This window comes from Charadrius vociferus, unplaced genomic scaffold (assembly GCF_000708025.1).
Source record: "Charadrius vociferus isolate BGI_N301 unplaced genomic scaffold, ASM70802v2 scaffold276, whole genome shotgun sequence".
Taxonomy (NCBI): Eukaryota; Metazoa; Chordata; class Aves; order Charadriiformes; family Charadriidae; genus Charadrius; species Charadrius vociferus.
The window spans coordinates 123,078-147,755 of record NW_009649075.1 but is presented as its reverse complement, the minus strand read 5'-3'; the positions used below and the strand labels follow the sequence as shown (position 1 = coordinate 147,755).

The 24,678-nt window shown below is 42.5% G+C and overlaps 1 protein-coding gene across 1 annotated transcript in view; it reads right to left on the bottom strand.

The window, feature by feature from the left end:
- Nucleotides 1–20,084: 20,084 nt before the first annotated feature.
- Nucleotides 20,085–24,678, bottom strand: part of TSNARE1 (t-SNARE domain containing 1) — a gene marked incomplete at its 5' end in the record, with an annotated part of 103,865 nt that continues 99,271 nt past the window's right edge. The window contains 2 exons of the mRNA XM_009888175.1: nt 20,085–20,187; nt 20,517–20,625. Coding sequence (XP_009886477.1) covers nt 20,085–20,187; nt 20,517–20,625 — 212 coding nt within the window. The remainder of the gene's footprint in view (nt 20,188–20,516; nt 20,626–24,678) is intronic.

Here is a 24,678-nt window from a genome sequence, read left to right as displayed (position 1 = left end):
TCAACCATGTAAGAGGTTGGTGATGGCAAGGAATCTGTGGCTATCTTGGCTCTCAGTGGGACGAATCCAGGCTCAGTCAGAACTGATGCTTCAAGGGGTTTGTTATTCCTCATCTTCTATGTAGACATAAGAGAGGAAGCAAAGTGACTGCAGCATATCTTTTAAAATCCCTGTCTACAATGTCCAGATGACAATCAGTCCATTATGTGGAGATGAGCAACCCAAAGGGAAAAAAGATTGGCTACATTATTAAAACAGTAGGTGGGAAGACAGACAATCAGAGAACATGGAGTCAAAAATATGTCTTCCCTACCACCTTCTGGAGATGAGTCCTTCTTTAAGTGCTCTCCAGTGGTAGAAATGAAATTTTTTGCCTTCTGGAAGTACTATGAGGACAGGCTGCTGAATCCTTATCAGGTCTTTAAGGATTGAAACTGTATTTAGAAGATGGAACAGAAAAAAGATGATCACGAGGCAAAATTTTGCCCTTCAAGTTTATCACAGAATCACAGAATGGTGGGGATTGGAAGGGACCTCTGGAGATCATCTAGTCCAACCCCCGCTACCAATGCAGAGTCACCTACGGCAGGTTGGACAGGAATGCATCCAGGTGGATTTTTAATATCTCCAGGAAAGGAGACTCCACCACCTCTCTGGGCAGCCTGTTCCAGTGCTCTGGTAAAGTTGTTCCTCCTGTTCAGATGGAATTTCCTGTGTTATAGTTTGGGCCCGTTGCCCCTTGTCCTGTCGTTGGGCACCACTGAAGAGTCTGGCCCCATCTTCTTGACGCCCGCCCTTTCGATATTGATAAGCATTGATGAGATCCCCTCTCAGTCTTCTCTTCTCAAGGCTGAAAAGCCCCAGGTCTCTCAGCCTTTCCTCATAAGAGAGGTGCTCCAGTCCTTTGATCATCTTTGTAGCCTTCCATGTGACTCCCTTCAGCAGTTCCCTGTTTTTCTTGAACTAGGGAGCCCAGAACTGGGCACAGTGCTCCAGATGTGGCCTCGACAGGTCAGAGTAGAACGGGAGGATGACCTCCCTCAACCTGCTGGACACGCTGTTTTTAATGCACCCCAGGATGCCATCGGCCTTCTTGGCCACCAGGGCACATTGCTGGCTCATGGTCAACTTGTCCACCAGGACTCCCAGGTCCCTTTCCACAGAGCTGCTTTCCAGCAGGTCAGCCCCTAACCGGTACTGGTGCATGGGGTTACTCCTCCCCAGATGCAGGACCCTACACTTGCCTTTGTTCAACCTCATTAGGTTCCTCTCCACCCAACACCCTCTCCACGCCTGTCCAGGTCTCACTGAATGGTGGCACAGCCTTCTGGTACGTCAGCCACTCCTAGGACTATTTCTGACTGAAAAGCCATCTGTGGATGGCTACATGGTGGTCAACATTTTCTCCATTTCTGCAAACACAGCATGTACACCAGAATTTTATGATCTGTTCGAGGACAGTCATTCAACAACCTCTCTCTGTTGTTCAATCCTAATTAGCTTTGGATGCTAAAATGCAGTGGAGGCCAGAGTAAAGAAATAAAACAATACCCACGCCGCCTGTCACTGAAAGCAATGCCGCTGAAGAAGACTGGGGGTATGTGTTGCAGAAGTAATCTAATTCCTGGTAGCTACTGGATGTATATGCTAATGGTTATTGATGCAGCAGGCTGCTGTGCAATACAGCGTGCCGCAGCCAGCAGGCAATGTGGGTGTTTCAGTACAGCTTTGTTCAGCACAGCAAGAGCTTGGGGGGTGGCAAAAAAAACCCAAACATCCCTCACCTGGTGCAGAAGCAGCATTGTCAGAGGGTGGGACATGTTCTGGTCTCCTTATACCATATTATTTCTGGCCTAATTCCACGATGATCCTCCCAATTCATGACAATGACAGCAAGAGCAGAATCTGTCTTTGTGGGTCTTTTGCTGCACGCTGGAAAGCACTCCAAGTAATTAAAGACAATGTGAATTAAAGAAGAAAAAAAAGTAGGCCCTGATCTGCTAGACCTTGCCTCTCACCTCCTTCTGCTGCTTTGTATTGCTTTGTGGTCTCATTTATTACTGCACAGATCAATCTGCTGCCTGGTCTTGGGCATGCTGCTCGCATTTCCAAATCCTTGGACTTTCAGGTCCTACTTTATTGCATGCTGCTGATCCTCTGCTACATTTAAACCCTCTCTAAGTGCTCTACCCAGAATTTAATGTCCTCCCTGCCAACACAATTTGGCTTTATGCAAGTAATACCGATATTCAGCATTCTTTTCCTCTCTAAAATGAATTTCCAGAATGTGACAGAAATATGTCATCTCTCCTCTGTCCTCCAGCATATCTGCTCCTAAAAACTGTGAATTCTAGTTGCAGTTTCTAGGGGCTTGCAGCCAATTAATGACCATCACCTTTATGATTATGGTGGAAAATATTTGTTTCCATGTGTTATTTGGGATTAGTCTCTATCAGAGCCTAAAGGTCCAAGTAATGCCTCAGTCACCTCTTCATGCTGACTCTATTATCTCTTTTAGCACTGAAAAGAAACCCTGTCTTATCAAATCAAGAATTCCCTTAAGGACATGAAAAAGTAACCTCAGTAGTAAACCAACTACGCAATATTCTTGCTGAGCACACTGCAACTATTTCAAAATCTATGGGTCAAAAATGTTCGTTCTGTTTATACATACATCCCAAAAAGAAAACCAGAAAAAAAATAATGCACTGAATCAAACAAGACCCCAAGGAGCACAAGAAGTTAATCTCTGACTGGACCATCAAGAATTAAATTTAGGTATCTTGTGACTCACAGCACAACTGCTGGAGCTGGTGAACCACACTGATATATTTGCATCCCTGTGAATGCTGGGCTCAGATTTCTTGAGAATCACTCCAAGTGCTAATGAAGTTTATGTATCTCTAGGAGAATTTTTATTTTATTAGAGACCTTTAAGTTGTCAGGGACCTGCAAAAGCAAGCTGGTCTGCTGGGGAGGGCAAGCCAGGAAAGAAGGTGATAGCAAGGTGAGCTGGGACAGCATCGTCACCAACAAGGGCTCAGTCCCACAGCACCCGAGCAAGAGCAGAGCAGGTCTGGAGACAGTAATCAGGGTCAGCCAAAGGGGTGGTGACCTGCAGACACATCTGTAGAAATGAGGCAGGTTCAAGACCAAGCCAGAAAGTCAACCCAGTGAGTTGGATCAGGTTCAGCATGGTTGATGGCCAGGCAGCGCAGACCTACAGCATAGCTCAGGCAGGGACCAAGAGCAAGGGACTGAGCCTCGTTGCATCTCCCAAGTAAAGGGGTGCTGCTTCCATGGAGGCATCTCACAAGCCTTTCTCACAGCAGTGTGACCCAAGGATACAGAGTGGTGTGTTTCACAGCTGGCCTTGAACATGGTCAGCCAAAGTTCTGGGGCAAGGGGAAGACAGGTAGATTGTGTCAGTGCATTCAGGCCCCTGCACAAACTTTGGCACAAAGTAGCTACCTCTAGACTCACAACTCAAAGCGGGACAAGCCATAGGCACAAAAGCTGGCTCTCCATCCCCCATGCATGTTTTTTTTGATGCCGCTTTGTCACATTCTCTGAAAGAATAACCCGGGTCCAGCACAGCCCATACCAGTGACCATACCTAATTGATGCTGTCACCTTCTTTCTACATGGAACACAATTTAACCATGGGGACATGCCCAGGCCTTGATTCCACAGGACATCCCTGATCTCATTTTATTCAGCAGTATAGGTGCATTCCCTCCTGGATTCTACCAGCACGTTAATTTTCCCTCTTTCTACAAATCCTCCTTATTTCCAGCCCTGATGCTAATCAAACGTAACCAGGAGCCAGAAATCCAACAGCTTGTTAAAGTGAAATGTGATGATTATCTGTCACTCTTGAAGGATGCCAACCCAGCTCCCACATACCTCACCTTCAATGCCGGTGTGGCTCAACTACCTCAGCCAAAGCACTAGCCAGGACACACACTATAATTTTATTGACTCCTCTTTTGTGGAAATAATTTGGAGCACAAATAGTGATTGCAAACCAAGTCCAGGACACCTGAAAGCCAGGTAGAAGATATTCGGATAAAGCCAAGTGATTTATGGGATTTTTACCAAACTGCCGCTCTAACCAAAGCTGACAGAAAATGCTGTTTCATCGCCTCTGTCAAATTAAATCAGTGATTTTGGTCTCTAAAGCAGGTGCCTAATAGGAACACAGTATTTTTTTTGAGGGAAGGAAGCGGGACAGGAGCAGAGGATGAGAATGAAAATCAAAGAATGATTCATGACTGCAACATTTTCTGATTAAATAATGATAGTTTGTGATACAATATGAACATGTCCTGTTTACATTGCACCTTGCAGCGTGATCCGACAGGCAACAGTAAAAGCAATTATACAAACACCATTCCTGAAATATGTTTCACTAGATATTGTTACAGATATCCAGTGCTGGAGACTCTAAAATCTCCTCAGAAAGTGCTTCAAGCTCCTTATCATTAGACAGATTTTCTTAATATCTGCCATGATTCTTTCTTGCTGCAATTTAAGTCCATTACTTCTTGCTCTTCCCAGCTGAAATAAACAAACAAATAAACAAAAAAGTGCAATGATTATTCTTTTACTCTTTGCAGCAGACTTTTAGGTACCAAGAGACTGTTATCTTCACCTCCGTCTTCTCTTTTTCAGCTTATCCAACTCTCTTTTCTTAATCTCTCCTCTGCAGCCAGGCTTGAACGCTCTCAGATCACTCCTTCTGCTTTCCTGTAAACTCTCGGTAACGGACCTGTGTCTCAAAATGAGTGCCCAACAGCAGAAAGCATAGTGCGAAACAGATGATTAAATTCTCCTGGTCTAATGTGATGAAGACTTGCACTAAAGCCATAATAAAAAATGATTTTTAAGGCATCTACCGCATATAATCTCAACCCAGGCACCACCTGTCACTGAAGTAAGAACTCAGACTCACACAATAATGTGGCGTAATAAACTGCCCTGCAATAAGATCTGTCCCACTACGTGTGGCTCATAATCCAGCTACCTAAACACAAGCATCTGGGTACAAGATGACCTGTGGTATCTGACGCATCCACACGGACCTGAGTGATATGGCACAGGCCATGTTCGAGACAGTAACAGACCTCACAATCAGTGGGAGTCTATGGCATTATTGATGTAATCTTTGAGTAGACATGTACATGACTCATAACACTTCTTAGAACTCTAGTGACTATGCAGGGTACCCGGAGAACACACTCAGTGATATATTCCTACTTTGGATACACCCAGAACCAGTTAAGATGACTCCTGTTTCCTGCATCAGTTGAGCTATAATGAATTCTGTCTTCATGTTCTTTGCTTGTGGCAAAGACACACAGTACTTGGATTTTCTTTTGCTTAAGATGCAAAGAAACATGGTTAAGATGTGCGATCCTGCATTGCTGAAAGCTGAGTACATACCTGGTGATTCTGCTCAGAGCTGACATGCAGTCATTTGCCAAGCAGCAATAGATCAGTTTTGATTTTCAGTCTTGACCCTTCACAAATATAACGTGGGTAATTGAGCCATGCTAATAGTCACCAAAAATTAACTTCAATCATTTCTTCACTAGTTTTAGATCTATTTACATCTGGCGTGGACAGGGAGAAACGTTGCTGAGTACCAGCAGGCTCTCAGTCCCTCAGATTAGATCGTGCAGATAACACAATGAAATAAAATAGGGGAAAAAAAGAAAAAAAAGGTTTAACACAAAATAAAAGGGTATGCTGAAGCAGAAAATTGATGTATTAAGAGAAAAAAATAACAAAAAATACTTGTTATGCATCATGTTATTGGACCCGATATTGAGTTGATTTCAAATAAGTGAGCACAGTTTTCTTTTATGTCTATGCCTGCATGGTTGCATGCCCATCAATATTACTGAAGAAGAGCTGGAAGAAAAGAGAAACACGAGTCTCTGAACATGAAATGAAAGTAACTAGGAGGAACTTCATGGTACTATACTTCTGTCTACTTGAAGGTTTCTTACATCTTTCTCTGAAGCGTTTGTGTTCAGACTTATTCTACCGAACTTCAGATGTCTAATTCAGGAGCCAGCAGTTCTACACTCCCTCCAAAAGTAACAAAGAGAAACAGGCACCTCCAGGCAATGGTTCATCCCACATAACATCAAGGCGACAGAATGTCTTGAAAACACGGGACTTGAAAATAAAGGCAGGAGGGTCCCATTTGGTCTGTGGTTTCTGAGTCTCGGGGATATATGCATTGTGCACTTTCCCAGTAATAAGGAAGAAGGAAGACAGCGAGGTAAATTCAGTTATATGAATACATGGGATTCATATTCCTTTTAGGTCAAAGAAACCGGAACTTAAAGAAAATTGTGATGATGGCATTTTTTATTATATTGGTGATAACTGCAATCAGTAGTTATTACATCCTTATACTCCTAAGTAGTCAATAATATATCCTTTACCTTTTGAAGACACAACTGGGGAGACGGTCAGGAAAAGCTGGGAAAATGAGTAGAATTTGAGACTTCTCTGCTTAGAAAAAAATAAACTTACCTGCATGTACATGAATTCTCCCCAGTACTATTAAATCAGTAAATATGACCTGTATAGTGGATAGAGCTCTATTATACTTCCATTAATGGCAATGAGAAGTGTGCCTTTGACATCATTGGAAGCCTGAAGTTACAGATGATTTCTCTTTCTTTAAACTCTTTAAAAAAAATAATGTTTCAGGAAAAGAGTAATATCCACAGGGACAAGCTCTAAAGAGTAAAGATAAATGCAAACAGAGTTTTTTTGAGGGTTTTTTTATACGTTTCAGATCTATGTAAGAAAAATGTCTTCTACAGTAAAAAGAACTGATGCAAGAATTGTTTCTTATAAATGGACAGCACTGTTTTCTATAAGAAAAGAATGATACATCACCACTCACTAGGAAAAAAATAAACAAGGTATGGAGAATATACACAAGATGGGCCCACTAAAAGCATAGCTACTGCAGTATTTATTGTGACATAAAAACATAATGAATTTTTGAACGACTGTATAAATAGTTTTTTCTGAAGTGTCACCTTAAGAAAAATGTAATAATGAAGTTATGGTTTATGAAGAGGGCATGTTTCCCTTAGGTGTTTCCCAGTCTTTTAAGATCGTTCCACAGAAGACCTTAATCCCAGTCTGCTCCACAGTCTCCCCTATACCTATCCAGGAAGGCTTACGGACAGCAGTAGTGCAGCCTTGCACTGAAACTGTCTCTCTGCACGAGGGGCAGGAACTCATCAGTCTCCACGATGTCTACTCAAGGGACTCAACATTATTTGTGGCCTTTTCTGTTCTACTGAGTCATCCAGGGTGAGCTTCTGTTGGACAAAGGAGAGCTCTGATGTTGGTACCATGAGAGTGCTTAACTGGAGGTGGGCATCTAGTGCTTGCTTCTCAAACTTGCAGACATCATGCTTGAGGTGCTAAGCAGTTTGGCATGACCACCTCTCAAACATTGAGTTTGTGAGGAGGAAGAGAGAAGGAAGACAAAACTAGTCGGTGGCACCCCTACCTCCTAACACTTCCATCCCAGCTGGCACAGACACCACAGTCTCGTCTTCAAAGGCATTTGTGTGCCACAAGGTACTTTCTTCTCCTTGCCCATTGAGGGGGGATCACAGTATCAGAACACGAATTCTCTATGTCTCAGCAACATAACAAGAAGCCACTGGCAGTAGAGCTCTCAATGAGCAGTGCTTTCTTTGCACTGTACTTGTGAACATAGGAAAAGCATTTGGGAGCTTTGTTTCTCCTTGGGCTTTTTGTGGCTACAAATGCCTCTTCATGTTTTATACTATGCACTAACGAACGGGCTTGCTTTGCCTTTGGAGCACCTACTTCAAGAGAGTTTGATAATGGAATTTCACCAGAACCTAAAAATTATGTAATGATACATGTGGTTTCTTGATGTTGACAAAAGATTGCTTAGATAAAGTACACAGGAATAGAGAAAAAGATAATCTGATGGTGATGTTAATTACTGATGGCCTCCATAGCCATGAATAAGAAGACAAGCCATAACAACTGATACTACCACATTGTAACTGTAGCAGAAAAAGGTGTAAAAATCTTAATTCCAGACAACTGCATGCATTTACACCGAGGATCAACTTTAGAGGTTAAAACCAGCACAGGGTTAGATTTTCTACTTACACTGAAACAATTCAAATAGAAATCAAAAGACTCATGTTGCTGGAAGTCTGAGCAGTCAAAGTCTACTTTCCAGATTCAGCTTTTCATTTATTCCTAAGGAAACCAAAAACTACTGGCAGAAGAATCTAATTTTTCATCCATTTACCAAGAACAATAATGAGACTTTTCAAGTGCAACGTCAATCTCCTACATTTTAAGATCAGTTTAATTCTAATTCACTGAGATCACTGATGTAATTTTTCATTACATCAGTGTTAATTGTAATGTAGGAACTAAGCCTGCAGAGCTTGTTAGCTAGTGATTTGTCTATGAAGAAATACAAACAAAAGTAATGATAAAGAAACTACTAGAGGGCCTACTAAGACAGAACTGATAGAAAATCAGAGAATCATAGAATAGTTTGGGTTGGAATGGACCTCTAAAGGTCATCTAGTCCAAGCCCCCAGCAATGAGCAGGGACAACTTCAACTAGATCAGGTTGCTCAGAGTCCAACCTGGCCTTGAATGTTTCCAGGGATGGGGCATCTACCACCTCTCTGGGCAACCTGGATCAGTGTTTCACTACCCACACTGTAAAAAATTTCTCCCTTATACGTAGTCTGAGTCTACCCTTTTTTAGTGTAAAGTCATTACCCCTTGTCCTATCACAACAGGGTCTGCTAAGAAGTTTGTCCCCGTCTTTCCTGTAGTGCTTTCCTTTAAGTACTGAAAGGCCGCAATAAGGTGTCCCCAGAGCCTCCTTTTCTCCAGGCTGAACAACCCCAACTCTCTCAGCCTGTCCTCATAGGAGACGTGCTCCGGCCCTCTGATCATTGTCATGGCTTCCTCTGGACTCGCTCGAACAGGTCCATGTCCTTCTTATGTTGGCGGCTCCAGAGCTGGACGCAGTACTCCAGGTGGTGTCAGCTGAATCTTTTTCCAGTCTCTGTTGATTGCATTGAGTTGGCAATTCAGTTGCCCACACACAGGCATCCAGTATCATTTGAGGTGACCTCCAGCTGACAGCCCAGGAGGCTGTGGGTTTTCTGTAGTTCCTGTCTCACATCTGTCAGCCTTACATGGCTATTTGGCATTCCCAAGTGCATCTTAAATGGCACTAGCTGCCTGTGTTCGGCAACTGAATTGTACTAGCCATTTCCATCAAATACAAAGGGAATTTAGATGGTCAAATCAGATGTAGGTCCCTGGAGACCAGACAAATGAAGTCAAGTGTCTTCAATTCAAGCTAAATCCCAACCAAGCTTACTCCTTCACCTGTTTAGAGAAGCACTGATACATGTCATGTCATTGTGGATCATTGAAAACACATTTTCTGCGGTCCACATTCATTCACATTGTGCCCTCTGACCTGAAAAGCCAGTGAAAGCTGTGCTTAGTCACCATATTCCACGTGAGGAAATGAGGAGGAAGCCTATCATCCCCAAACAACTGCAGGTATGCACACATGCATCAGTCCAATAGGTAATATAGGAGTGACTGAATACTGTCAAAGACAGGGGTGAGCTGCCCAGCCTGAACTCATAGCAGCATGGGATGTAGAACAAATAGAAGAGACATCAGAGATGACCATGCAGGAACACGCAATGGCCTAGCAGCAGCACCTCTTTTCCTACGAATCTTCTAAATGACAATCCTTACATGATATAATTGTAGAAAGTATTTCTCTGAAGACCAAGAAGTCAAGTCTTTCTTATCACCTTTGTCTAAGGAAATCTTTTATCCTCACAAAGAAAAATACACAATTACTTTTTCAAAGTAAAATGAAATCCAATTTTGTCCCACTCTCCACTAAACTCCATGCTTTTACTTCTTAATTTCAAAATATCTTCAAGAGCTTTGTGTGCTGCTGAAGTCAGATTTAGCGAGACTGTGATTCAGTCTCTTTTCTCCTCTTGAACATAAGTTGTACTTAACAATTCCTTTTCTCCAATTCTGATAGCGCCAGGCCATGACCTGATAGCTGCACTACAAATACATCCTACCGGGTCTGTGATTACTTTCAGGAATATGGAAACGATGTTTGATTAAAGTGCTTCCAGGTTCTGTCAAAATGGAAATAAAAGCAATTTCATTTTCTATAACTTCTCTCTCCTTACATATAATTTTCCCTTCATGATCAATATAGTTATTAAAACTCAATAGGGGAATAAGCATTTACTTTCTCAGTTACTTCTGACCATTTGAGATGCCCCAGGTTCTCTGTAACATTTAAATACAGCTGACAGAGGTGACTTATGATTTTGCTGGGAACTACACGCTTCCATAGTGGAAGCCAGAAACACAGCAGGATTCTCCACTCAGCACAAAAGGATACTAAATATTTATTTTTAGGCAAAGAAATCAAACCCTAGCTGCCTAGTAGTTAAGTGGTTTTTTGAAGATACTTGTCTATCAGCATGAAGGCGAGATGTGCACCTCCAGGGCTCTATTCATCACAGATTAAGGTACAATATCCGAAAGAAGCAGAATTAACTGTCTTCCCAAGGTATGTTGTGCTGGTTTTGGCTGGGATAGAGTTAATTTTCTTCATTGTAGCTTGTATGGAACTATGTTTTGGATTTCTGCTGAAAACAGTGTTGACAACACAGGGATGTTTTTGTTATTGCTGAGTAGTGCTTGCACAGAGTCAAGGACTTTTCTGCTTCTCACATCGTCCCACCGGTTAGTAGGCTGGAGGGGCAGGAGAAGTTGGGAGGGGACATAGCTGGGACAAATGACCCCAACTGACCAAAGGATTATTCCATACCATATGACATCATGCATAGTGTATAAAGCTCGGGAAGAAGAAGGAAGGGGGAAGGACATTAGAAATGATGGCATTTTATCGTCTCACATAACTGGTATGTGGGATGGAGCCCTACTTTCCTGGAGATGGCTGAGCACCTGCCTGCCGATGGGAAGCAGTGAATGAATTCCTTATCCTGCTTTGCTTGTGTGCACGGCTTTTGCTTTACCTATTGAACTGCCTTTATCTCAACCCACAGGTTTTCACATTTTTACTCTTCTGATTCTCTCCCCAGTCCCACATGGTGGGGAGTGAGCGAGCGGCTGCGTGGGGTTTAGTTGCCGGCTGGGGTTAAACCAGGAAAGCTTAGCAAAGCAGCTTAGCTTTTCTTGGACTAGTGGCCTAAATTTTAGGTACCAGGTCAGATGAGATGATGCTGTATTGACTATAAGACCCTACACTGTCCCCATGAAAAAGATGAGCTGATAAACTGTTGCTTATGAGAACCAAGTAAAACATCAAGGCACAGAAACCAGAATATAAATCCCCATATAGGAATACAACGATTAATTTCACTGTGGCTTTGAAAACCAATGCGGCATCTTTACTGATGCTAATTATCAAAACTTGATGAAATACCTCAGGAATGGTGGCACTGTTTGGACAGTCTCCCTGTGCCAGAATGGAGTCACTCAGAAAGTGAACAAGAACACACTGCTGCCTGCATGTGAAGATTTTCAGAAGAGGTTTCCACTATGAACCCTGACCAAGATCGACCATCTTGCTACTTGATGAGATCCGACAAGCTCACAGCCCAGTGAAATACTGCTTCAGGCTATACAGCTGGGACTCCAACCGACACTCTTATTTTCTGCTCCTGGTTTTCCTCGGATCCAGGTTGGCTATACATTTCCAGTGCTAATATTCCTAACTTCCTGGTATTCCTAGCCCATCAAGAGGCAAGTTTTATATAATTTCTCAAAGCTTTGACCTTTGAGCAATGCAATTGATTAGATGTGCTGCCACTGGGCACAAGGATGACTCTAAGTGTGGTTTTCCACTCAGTAACCAAGGATTCCCATTCACTCCTCTGTTAAATGAGGCCATTAAGAGAAATGTAACTCACTAGTTTATGCTGCTGTCAGCGAGGGAAAATTGCTTTTTAATCTCTGACCCCTTAAAATGAAATTACACCCTGGAAAGAGATTTTGTTAAACAAATGAAATAGAAAAACGAAAGACAGTATGAGATTTTTTTTCTGCTGTCTCCAAATTGTCACAGATCAGACTTGTTCAGCTTTCACACGCAAAATCCTTGCCTTTGAAATGCTGAATTCAGACTGCTGCATATAATGTAATGGATATTCCTAAATCTTCACTCAATGCAGTCCCAGTGCTGGATACCACCAAGGTGAACAATCAGTAAGCACAACAGCTACCCACTCATCTTCTCTCCAGCCAAAGGAGCTTCATCAGCAATGCCTCACCACTAAATTTGCCACCAACACTTCCGTCATATCCTTCCCTTCTCCTCCACTCTTGCCCTTTCCATTTTCTTCTTGAGAGGAGTGATTTGTGCTTAAATAAGAAAAGTGAGCTCAATATGTCAAATTCTTAAAAAAGTGAGCTCAATAGACAATTCTTAGTTGTTATTTGTTTTGCTTTCCTTCCTGTCCTGATTTGAGGTAAATCCTACTGGCCATGGTTTATAATAAAGGAAAGAAAGATTAAGCTACCAGAGGAGGCCATGAAGACAATGAGAGGGATGGAGCACCTCTCCTATGAGGAAAGGCTGAGAGAGTTGGGCTTGTTCAGCCTGGAGAAGAGAAGGCTCCATCGAGACCTTATAGTCCCTTCCAGTACCTGAAGGGGACCTACAGGAAAGCTGGGGAGGGACTTTTTACGAGGGCATGTAGTGATAGGATGAGGGGGAATGGCTTTAAACTGGAAGAGGGGAGATTTAGAATAGACATTAGGAAAAAAAAATTCACTGTGAGGGTGGTGAGACACTGGAAGAGGTTCCCCAGAGAAGCTGTGGATGCCCCATCCCTGGAGGTGTTCAAGGCCAGGTTGGATGGGGCTTTGAGCAACCTGGTCTAGTGGGAGGTGTCCCTGCTCACAGCAGAGCAGTTGAAAGTAGATAACCTTTAAGGTCCCTTCCAACTCTAACCATTCTATGATTCTATGATGGTACCAGCCGGCTGAGTCAACTCTTTTTTTTTGATAGTACAAATGAAGAGATGTTCAGCTGTGATTACAAATAGCCTGAAAGATTTTACCTTCACATGCAACAGCACACAACTGCATGATATCCAAAAGCTCTAAAAAAACCTTTTCCCAATAAATATTTGATCACACAGATCCATTATTTACAGAAAAAGAAAAGATAGGTTTAAATAAATGTTATGGCTCAGACCTCTCTGAGGTTAAGTTGCCACATCCACACAGCTCATTTATCATTTGGACTGCCGCTGTCTTGAACACCATTTCCTATGGTAAGCAGCTGTTTCGTAAATGGGCTGTATTAAAATACAGTAAAAAAACCCCCAAAACAAACAAACAAAACCCCACACACAAACAGAAGTTGCTTCAAAATAAAACACTCTTCAATCTGAAAACTCAGCCTGTCTTTCCCAGGGAGCTGATGGAGCGAGGCAAAAAAGGAAGCACAAGTTTTATTCCAACCACCTGTTGCTGCCGCCTCTTTGTTGAGGGAAGGTAAAGGGTGAAACAATTTAATTGTTGAAAGCACTACCCCAGATAGCCTTGCTCGCTGGCAACAGCACACTGCCAAGACTAAAGGAGCCTGAAAGTAGGGGTAGGCATGCAGCAAGGAGTTGCTTCAAAGCTCTGTAGTGGTAAAGACCATGTGGGGGAACATCTGACAGGCGATACAGGCAAACATCCCCCTGTGGTAGGTTTCGAGCAACTTGGGGCAAGCAAATTAGTGGGATCATTATAAGGGAACAGACTGTTTGAAGCAGTAGTGTTTCTGTCAGCCATGCGTCAACAAGGGAAGACTGAGAGATTGGAATTGAGAGTGAAAATGAAAAGATATGGCTTAATGGGAGAGGAAACGGGTGGGAAGAAAACAAGTGCTATGGAGGAGAAATTGCTTTGAAGAAATCAGTTCTGCGCGGGAAGCCCAGGCAGAGGTTTCTGAACTGAGCTGGTGTGAGTGTGTTGCTATGGACTGAGAAACAGAAATTAGAAAGGGACTGCAAATTGGTTGGTTTTTTGAGAGATTCAGGCAATTTGGGGAGGACTTCTTTTAGTAACTGAAGATCACGGCATGGAATCGTGAGGACTCTGGATAGAAGCAAAGTTTCCTTCTGCTGCTGAAGAGGGGGATTAAGGCTCAGTCGTGTAATTACACAGTCACTTCAGTAATGGCTTTTGCTCAGAGTCCTTACAGAGCTCCGAGTTCCTATTGCAGCTTTAATTCAGCTCCCATCACTTTCACAGGCAGAAACCGCCAGAAGAAAGAAGAGCTTCATAATCCCCCGAATAAAACTTCCAAGTGCTAATTACCCAAAGAAGACGCGAACTCAGCCACACGCACACTGGCAGCAGACACAGCCAAGCAACAGCAACATGAAGTTGACTGTACACCCTGCATCATATAGTTAGCAGTAGATTTTGAGCATGTCTCGGTCCCAAATCTTGCAAGCATCTAGCTTCTTCTTGTCCTAAGACATCAAGTAGCTATGAAGCTGTGTTTGTATGTCCACATACAAAGTCCACCATGGCTTTGCAATCCCATCGTATTGTGGTGCTAACTGGCGGTACACCGTAGTTGTAAAACTATTAGCTTTAAAACGATTTAACGGCAATGTAACTCAGGATCTTGGGGCATACCCATAGTGAAGAGGAGAAGACAATCTTCCTTACCACCGTATTTATAAGTAGCAAGTGCTTCAAGAGGCTAGCAGGCCATGAAATTTCAAAGACCTTCCAAGAAGGTGATTTTGGAAATTCAAATTTTCTTTCATTTTTAAAACACCAACGAGTTATTTGTGCAAAAGTTGCAGCCAGCCCTTTATCAGCTGTCCCCAAGGCAATAAGATCTCCCTGCAAATGTCACAGATTTATGAGGCTTTTTTCCTGAAAGCTCCATCCTTCAAAGTGCCCCTCTGTGCATCCCTGAAAGCCAGACCCAGGAATCGCTTCTTTACAGGAAAAAACCTCATTGTTCGTAGACTACACAAGTGGGTCACTGAACTGTTGCTTGCTTTTGCGATGCCAGTGAATCCAAATTAGCTTGACTTCCACAGAGGATATAGGGAAGGAAAGCAAGCAGCATTAATCAGAGCAACACAAGCAGCTCTTCCAAAACAAATTAGCTTCAGCAGTCAGCACACAGAGTCCTTCAGTCAGTGCGGCCAAGCTGAACTTAGGCCAAACTACGCGTCAAAAAGAGTAACTGGTTTAATATGTATCCATGGAGTCTGCGTTTGTTTCCTTTTCTTCCCCTCAATCCATCTGCAGGAAGCTATGAACAAAACGAGCAAAGTAAAAGTGCTCATCTCGTCGCAGCCAGACCCTCTCTGTGATGTTGGTCCCACCTGAGCTTGTCTCAAATGCAGGTACTGAGACCATCGGGTGTCTAGATCCCCTCTTGCTGCCAATAAAGGTGATATGCATGGGATTCATTTTCCCTTGAAATGCTTGCATGTAATTGCCATCATCTGGACTTTACAGACAAAGAAGGGAAAAGGCATCTCCAGAGAGGCAGTCATCAGACCTATGTTAGACATAGAATCATCATAGAATCATAGAATGGTTAGAGTTGGAAGGGACCTTAAAGATCACCTAGTTCCAATGCCCCTGCTGTGGACAGGGGCACCTCCCACCAGACCAGGTTGCTCCAAGCCCCATCCAGCCTGGCCTTGAACACTTCCAGGGATGGGACATCCACAGCTTCTCTGGGGAACCTCTTCCAGTGTCTCACCACCCTCAGAGTGAAGAATGTCTTCCTAATATCTAATCTATATCTCTCCTCTTTCAGTTTAAAACCATTCCCCTCTCATCCTATCGCTATACTCCCTGATCAAGAGTCCCTCTCCAGCTTTCCTGTAGGCCCCACTTAGGTACTGCAAGGGGTTCTAAGGTCTCGCTGGAGCATTCTCTTCTCCAGACTGAACAACCCCAACTCTCTTAGCCTGTCCTCATAGCAGAAGTGCTCCAGCCATCTGACATCTTTGTGGCCCTCCTCTGGACTTGCTCCAACAGTTCCTATGCTGAGGGCTCCAGAGCTGGATGCAGACTCCAGGTGGGGTCTCACCAGAGCACAGTAGAGGGGCGGAATTACCTCCCTCCACCTGCTGGCCACACTGCTTTTGATGCAGCCCAGGATGTGGTTGACTTTCTCCTGTAAGATGAGACAAGATGTGTGGTGGAAGCAATTCCTCTTCCTGGTCGGTGTAAAGGGAGTCCAGACACCTAACTCAGATGAACGTGCCTCCACCACCCATATTTGGTCCAATAAATCCCTATCTTCCAGAGAGCAATTTGACTCATGTTAACATTGGTGTTTTAAGACAGTTGAGTTGAAACATTTTATCTAGGGGCATGGCCAATGACATTTCAGGAGATACGTCTGGGCCATTGGTATTAAATGGCAAGGGTCGTCATCTGTGCTTTAGGTCCAAGAGATACGCAAGCCTCACAGAAAGGAAAAGCACTGAAGGGAATCGACTGTGGGAGATTTACTTTGTCTGGCTTCTCTCTGTCAGAGTTGTTTGCCTCTTTTTTAAACTTGATTTGTGTAGTGAAAAGTAGGACAACAAAGTACAATTGTGAAGTTTCTGTGACCAAGAGGGGTTTTGTATGACAACAAGTCCATCTACTCCTGGTATCAATATCCAAAATAAATGTTTTCATCTGCATTTTGAACCCTCATGTTTCCACAGATAATGCAGTGGCCCAATTTAACTGTTACCTGTAGTAAAAATAAGTTTAAGCACAATTATTCTGTAATAATAATTCAAAATGAAGGGGAAAAAAAAGCTGCTAATATTTATTTTTTTTTTTAAAGTATTTCTTCCACAGCTCTGACAGCTTCCACTAAACCTTTTATGACTCTGGGATGTAATACCATTTTTGCTCATGAGTAATTACAAGTTCATCTGCCACATCCTCTGTAGCAGCACAGATAGAGCAAGTACCTATATAAATTAAGCAGGGCTGAAATCAGAACCTATGCAATGATTTACAATGGCAGGGGAAAATTTATGGAAAATAAAATAAGATACACTTTTTCGACATCATGGCACTACGGGTATTGCTATTTTTCTGTATGGTGCATAAAGTCTCTAATATCTGACCACCAAGACTCCTTAGTGAATTTACATGGTGCAGCAAGGAAGTATTACTATCAGGGGGTGAAATCTACAGACAACGCGGCTGCCAATTATGGTACCCGGCACGGACTCAAGGACTTCCTGTGGCATCTCAGACCAAGACCATAATGATAAATTGAGAACATCTACTTTCCTGAGCTGCCTGATCCTGCCTCTTATAACAAGAGTGTCCAACCCTTTTGCTGAGACGAGCTGCCTCACATCCGATGGGGACACGCAAGGGCTGCAACTTGGCATCTCACCTCTATGGTGACTGGCGAAGAGTTACACTTAACCTCATTTTGCAGCCTGAATGTACACGTCCATTTGAAAGGGGGAAGATGCAGGGGCACATGGAGTAGGAGATGGCAGGGAACAGAGAGAAGGGGAGCAGAATCATTTGCACAAATGCCTACTGCTCCTTTCCCTGGGCTGCGAGCAGTGGCTGGCTGCAGGTTGCACTGAGCCACCCAGCAGCCTTGTCCAGCCTGAGAGTTGGCCCCCGGTACCTTACTTACAATGTATTTCCCTCATACATTCTCTATTACAGTCATTCAGCTTTGTGGTTTGTTTTGGGGGGTTTTGTTGGTTTTGTTTTGTTTTGTTTTTTGTGGGTGGGTGAAGAGTTTAGATGGGGGACATGAGCATTCACACAAAGTAATAAAGCACTACTGTTAGCACACACATCTCAAGATGAAGGAGCACTTTTCAAAATTTAAAATGCAGACAAAGGAGCTCAGCAGGCAGAAATTCACATATGTTTAAACATTTCTATCATTGAAGGGAACCCAAATGCCTTATTTTGTACCAGTTAAAGAAAAGCTATTTACTGACACTTTGTTATGTTAATGTACAGGTTGGGACTGGTTCTCCAAGTTGTATTGTTGAAGTGACTGCACTGTATTATATGAAAACATTATGCTAGATAAACAGTCATTTAATCTTTATTCCTGACAGAAATCCATTCATTAAGGTCTACGATAGGTCTTAAGCTGGAATGTTTCAGCGATGTTGACATTTCTGATTTCTCAATTTATGTACACGTTTGTTGATATAAGAATACTATGTACACTCACATATTCGTATACATACATACATATAAACAGGGATAAGTAACAAATGTATGTTAGAAAGTCTGCATTTATAGGACAAACACACTACACTAGAGGTCATAGGTAACAGCCAAATACGCTAATGAATTGGCAGTTTAACAAAAGAATGATGACTACTCAGTAAGATTAAAAAAAAAAAAAAGTCTGTGCTTTCGATCTCTGAGCAGCACAGAAGAGTGCAGAGAGAATTTAAAGTGTGTAAAATTATGGCGCTCCCTTGAAATTAGTTCACCCACAAAGCCATCTGGCTGATCATCCTCCCAAATCCATCCTAGATATTCCTCAAACAGCCCCAAATCACATGCACAACCTGGAAGGATGACCTGTCCCCCACTGACTTGTCCATACGTATGCAGCTGGCATCAACATCACTTCCTACAAAAGCTCTTGAGGGCTGTGTGCCCAGGACCCTTCTTGTCCCATTATGGGAACAATGTCCTTTTGGATGTAAGATAAGCAGATACCATGGCACATAACAGAGGAGGCATCATATGCCATTTGACAAACCCCAGGCATCAAGCCAACAATTGAGGTCACAAAAACTTTGCTCCATTTTCTGTTCATATCTCATGGAACCTCATGAAAGAGGTGACAGAGAGCAAGCTGGGGTTGCATGCGTTTGGCTAGTGGTCCTCATCCAGTAGTGTACAGGATAGCTACCTGTCCTCTACAGGAGATCTGGATTGCACATTTTCTTTGGCAGCAGAGTTTTTCTAAGCATAATTTGTCTATACAGGCTTGTTTCAAGGGCAAGGGAGACTCTGAAGTGTTTTCCCATGAATACCAGTCAGCACACATTTTATGCCCTTAGCAGTGGTTGACTCAATAAAATTGGCTATACCTTCATCTCGATCAACATATCTGAGGAATAAAGGACCTCCTAACTAGGCAGGCTATTTCAGCAGCTCCTGCTGGCTGAAGAAAGCAGATCCTTTACACTGTGCTGCCTTCATTTTCTGCCTGACTACTCTTTGACCTTCTTAGCCAAAATTGTCATTAACTCATTTGCAGCTTTGCGATCGGCTCTACTGTCAAGTATTAAATTTATTCTTGTCTCATTTTAGACTTCATGCGGTAAAAACGCAACAGGCTATTTTCAAGGCAAATGCAGTATTAAATGCAGGGTGACATGCATTATCTTGAATATATATGCCTTTAAAACCAAACTGGAGTGAAGACCACACAGTTTCTGCAATATCAAAGTTCTACAAAAGTTGTTCTTGTTACCCGCAATTGGTAAAGAATGTTTCACCAGAAAATGAGCTCTAGATAATTTTAAAATGACATTACACCTTTTCAGTGGAGTAAAATGCCTGTAGGACTTACTCCTTTGGTCTCGAGGTTTGCCCCAGACCTTCAGACTTCATTGTGTCCAAGGAGCGACAAGAAGGCACTATGTACTTCCATGGACATCAGCTACATTTTGTCATAACAAGACTCCAGATACCTGAAACTCACTTTGGATTTCAATAAACCAATTTATGATTGAGGAGAAAAGGAAACTAACATCTTTTGTTTTGTCAATCCAATGCAAACAATAACATTTTTTTCTTTGTTCTCTTTCCCTCCCAGTTCCCCTTCATCCCTAGAAAGCACTAACCATTGAACAGTTCTTTCTGGTCAATCTATTTTCAAAAGGGTTAGTATTTGTGTTTGTGTGTTTTATTCTTCCTCCAATGAAGAAACAAAAACAAAAACAAAAACAAAAACCCTACCCTCAAATTGCCTTTAAAAAGTGCTGAACACCATTCCCATAGCCATTATTCACCAGCCACATCGTGCCTTTTGACAGCTCGGTTGTTTTTGAAAAGCGCTGCTGCCTGATTATACAGAAACACTCCAATAAGAAGTACATATACACTTAAATGATGCACTTTTTATGACGTCTTTCCAAGAGCAACAGTAGCTAATTGTTGAGTTTCCTACTGGTAAATGTCTCTTTTAATATGCAGATCTCTTAATGACTACTCTGATGCAAATTGTTGATGCTAAAGTAATTTAATCATATATATAAGAAAAAAAGTTTAGGTCTTACTTAGAGTATGCTTTATCATCTTTCCAGGTAGCACAAATACAACGTAGGCCATGTGCCATGTGGTTCACAGCTGCCAAGTGTTGTCTTTATTTTAAATACTATTACTGAACATACCCGTAGGGTTTTTTAGTCCCACTTACTTGGTGCTGACTGGCTTTTGCCAACTGCTCATTGGCTGACTCTACATTAGAAGATGCAGTCTCAATGTTGGCTTCAATACTATCTGCAAATTAAAACAAGAGAAGATAATTACAGGGTGCAAACCTAAAACAAAGACTTTATACCAACAGCAATTCAGCAATTCACTCATGGCCATAAAGAGAAGAGCAGCCTCTTGTTTGCAGGCCATAGTACTACAGGGAAATTGGAATGCCACCCATTTTGATGAGCACTTAACCCATCAGTCAGAGGCACTATGACCAACACGTCTCCATGTGTTCCTAGAAAGGATGGAGGTTAGCAGCTCATCCCATTCCCACTGAAACCAATGGCAAGACTGACAGGGAATTCAAAAGAAAGCAGGTCAAGGCTGGTAAATTTACTAGATTAGAGTCAAATTACAGAAGGGACATGGCATATTGCATTCGAAATTATCTCATTGTCAGACCTCAGGGATAAGAGTCATTTGAGTATATGCAGGTTATTGACCATCCCCAGGTGCCTGTACTTGAGCAAGTCACCTCGGAGACTATCACAGTAAACAGAGAGCAAGTCATAGAATCAGAGAATCAGAGAATTGTTGAGGTTGGAAGGGACCTTTAAGATCATCAAGTCCAACTATTAACCTAACCTGAGAAAACCACTTCTAAACCATGTCCCCAAATCCATACTGTGCAATTAATCCCACTCTACAGTAGCTACCTGCCGCTGATCAGACGAATCAGATCCTAAACTCCTGGGTCACATTTCGAAGCTGCAAGGGGGAATCTGTACAGATGGCAACAGATTGAGACACACTGCTGATACCTAAAATTAAGGGAGAAGAATCTCACCCTAGACTGCTAGGTCTGACACTGGGGCAAGTTGGAGGAACCACGAGGAATCAAAAGGAGACTAGAAAAGAAAGAAAAAGCCACACATTGCAGCTGGCAGCTCCCCACTTCCATCAAGGACAAGTAATAACTTTGACTCTGGAGCTGTGCTTAGAAAGCAAGACACCTATGGTATAAAACGGGCAAAGAAGAGTTTGTTTACAGCAGAAATCTTAGAAATCTTGACATACTTATGCCCTGAGTTGTGCAGCCAATAATTTCTTGCCACAATGGAAGGGTATGTGCATTTGGTCTCCTTTTGTGTGTTTTAGAGGAAATATCACACCATGGAGTATACGAAAAAGGTCAGGAGGAATTCAACCACAGGTAGAAATTTGAGAATAAGGTTCCAGGGATTTCTCTAATCCTTAATAAAATTAATGGAAATTCTTCAACTGATGGTATTAGGAGTTGGATTAAGACACGCTACAAAAGATTTAAGTAATTTCTTCTTTTATTTTTGAAGGAAAGAACATGAATCAGACTGGCCACTTTTGTGATAAGTAAAGTAATGAAGGTTTGCAGACAAACTGCTGAAAATGGTTGTATTCAGATTTTGCCATTTTTAAGTGGAACAGTGTTGCAAGTCTGTTAAGGTAATTATGCATTTCTGATAATTCAATTAAAAAAAAAGCCACAAAACCAACCAAACAAAGAAACAAAACAAAAAAAAAGAGCAAAGGAACCACAAACCAACAGAACCACGGAATAAACAAACTTCAGCTTAACACTTGGAAACCTGTTAAAAGTCTTTTATTACACCTGGGAGAGATTGTTTTCCGTTCCTTTTATTTCAGATTATGCATGCTGTAGTAAACAAGACAAAAACCTACATGGCCAGCATTTTTATAGATTGATATACTGTAATTTTATTGGCCATATCCAACGCTTCTCAAACCATTTTTATTAAGACTTTAACACTGTGGACTTTGGTTGGCATCACTGACCTCTGCCCAAATGCTTTCCTTGCATTCAGGACTCAGCAGGAAAAGATCAAAAGGCTTCTAAGGAACTCAACCTCTGTCTATGAAGAAATACCAATTTTTCTTCTACAAAGCCTTAGAAGAACTGCATCCACACACATGCACACATCAGTGTGACAGCCTTGACGAGTTTACTTCCAGTATTGCATTGATCTGAAGGCATTTCTGGGAAAGTGTCAGATTTTTCTTCTCAATACCGGTAGAAAAAAAAAAAAAAAAAAGTGCTGAATTACCAAAAGTGATGAACAGAAACATGGATGGCACAACAGCACACTGCAGTGAGCAGCATTTTTGCCATGTGAGTGGATCTACCCAGGGTCTACCTCAAATAGGTAAAGAAGCCTGAGAAACAGCCTGTTTCTTGTGAGTGAAACATGGTAGACAGATTTCAACATGTCACCGGATCATAATGAGGTCCTAGGTGAGTTTACAAGGAAAACCCAACCACCACATCTCCACAAGGGCTATCACCGTCAATTGGTATCAAGCTTCTGCTTAAAAAGAATAGATGTCCCAACTCAGGGCTGGCCCTGATGTCTTTCCAGCCAGACATTGAGGCTGACCCACAAATCAGTAATTGGTCATTCTACATATATGATAGGAGTAGCAGTAGAGGGATATTTGATGTTTTCTGGTTAGAATTGAGAAATAGCTAAGAAGGGGTAGATCTATGGGCTAGACTGGCTCTGTAGGACAGGGGAGTGCCTTCTTTCTGTGTTTGCACGTTAAGACAGTGCTGCGTTATTGGCAACTACAAGCCCAGGTCTAACTTCCAGCCCTGTGTAGATGAGCCTCTCTGCATATGGAAACAACAGGGCACAAGGCAGAGGAACCAAAAGGGTTAATATGTCATTTACACAGGCGAAATGCATCAGTCCGAATAATTTGTCATTCACCCAAGGTGACAAATTCTCATTTGCCTAGTTGTTGACAAGTATTTACTTCCCTGGTTAAGCATGACTACATGATGCATAGTTAACCAGATTGGTTTTGCCTAAAAAAAAAAAAAAAGTTTATACATTCTGTGGAAATCCATAAGAACTAGTTAGTGGGACAAAAGCAGTTTGCATCAACTGAAATTCAGACCCTGAACACTCAAAGCTCCAACATGCCATAGGTTTCCTACAGCCAAGATGTGACATGTTAGGATGGGGAAAAAAGAAGAAAAAAATCATGTAAAAAAAAAAAAAAATTGAACCAAAACTGAAGAATATATCCTGCTGGGACACTTGTTAATTTTAGAAGCACAAAGCCTGATTGTGGTTTTGGGTTACAAAATACAACTTTACATAGGAAAGCAACTACCATATATTAAGCTACTTTGTGATGGGATTTGGAAGGGATGAGGGGACTTGGGAAATTTGGAAGGGGCGGAGGGAGTGTGCTGAACACCTTGATAGTTGTGTAATCAAAGTAACAGAACCTGCTCATGTGTCCGATGTTTCTCAGGATCTTAGTGCAGACACCCTTCACTACTCAATGACTCTTAAAGGCTGATTGTTCTCAGAAAATTAATCATTTAGGCAAAGAATCATAGAATAATAGAATTGTCCCACTTGGAAGGGACCTTTAAGATCATCGAGTTCAATCATCAACCTAACACTGCCAAAACCACCACTAAACCATGTCCCTCAGCACCGCATCTACCCACCTTTTAAATATCTCCAGGGATGGCAACTCCACCACTTCGCTGGGCAGCCTCTTCCAATGTCTGACAAGCCTTTCAGTGAAGAAATTTTTCCTCATAGCCAAACTAAACCTCTTGTGGTGCAACTTGCAGCCATTTCATCTTGTTCTATCACTTGTTACTTGGGAGAAGGGACCGACCCCCACCTCACTACACTCTCCTTTCAGGTAGTTGTAGACAGGGATGAAGTCTCTCCTGGGCCTGCTTTTCTCCAGGCCAAACAACTCCAGTTCCCTCAGCCCCTCCTCATAACACTTGTGCTCCAGACCCCTCACAAGCTTCATTGTCCTTCTCTGGACACACTCCAGCATCTCAATGTCTTTCTTGTAGTGAGGGGCCTAAAACTGAACACAGTGCTCGAGGTGGGGCTTCACCGGTGCTGAGCACAGGGGGAGAATCACTGCCCTAGTCCTGCTGGCCACACTGTTCTTGATACAGGCCAGGATGCTGTTGGCCTTCTTGGCCACCTGGGCACACTGCTGGCTCATATTCATCTGGCTGTCCACCAACACCCCCAGGTCCTTCTTCACCGAGCAGCTTTCTAGCCACTCTGCCCCAAGTCTCTAGCGCTGCAT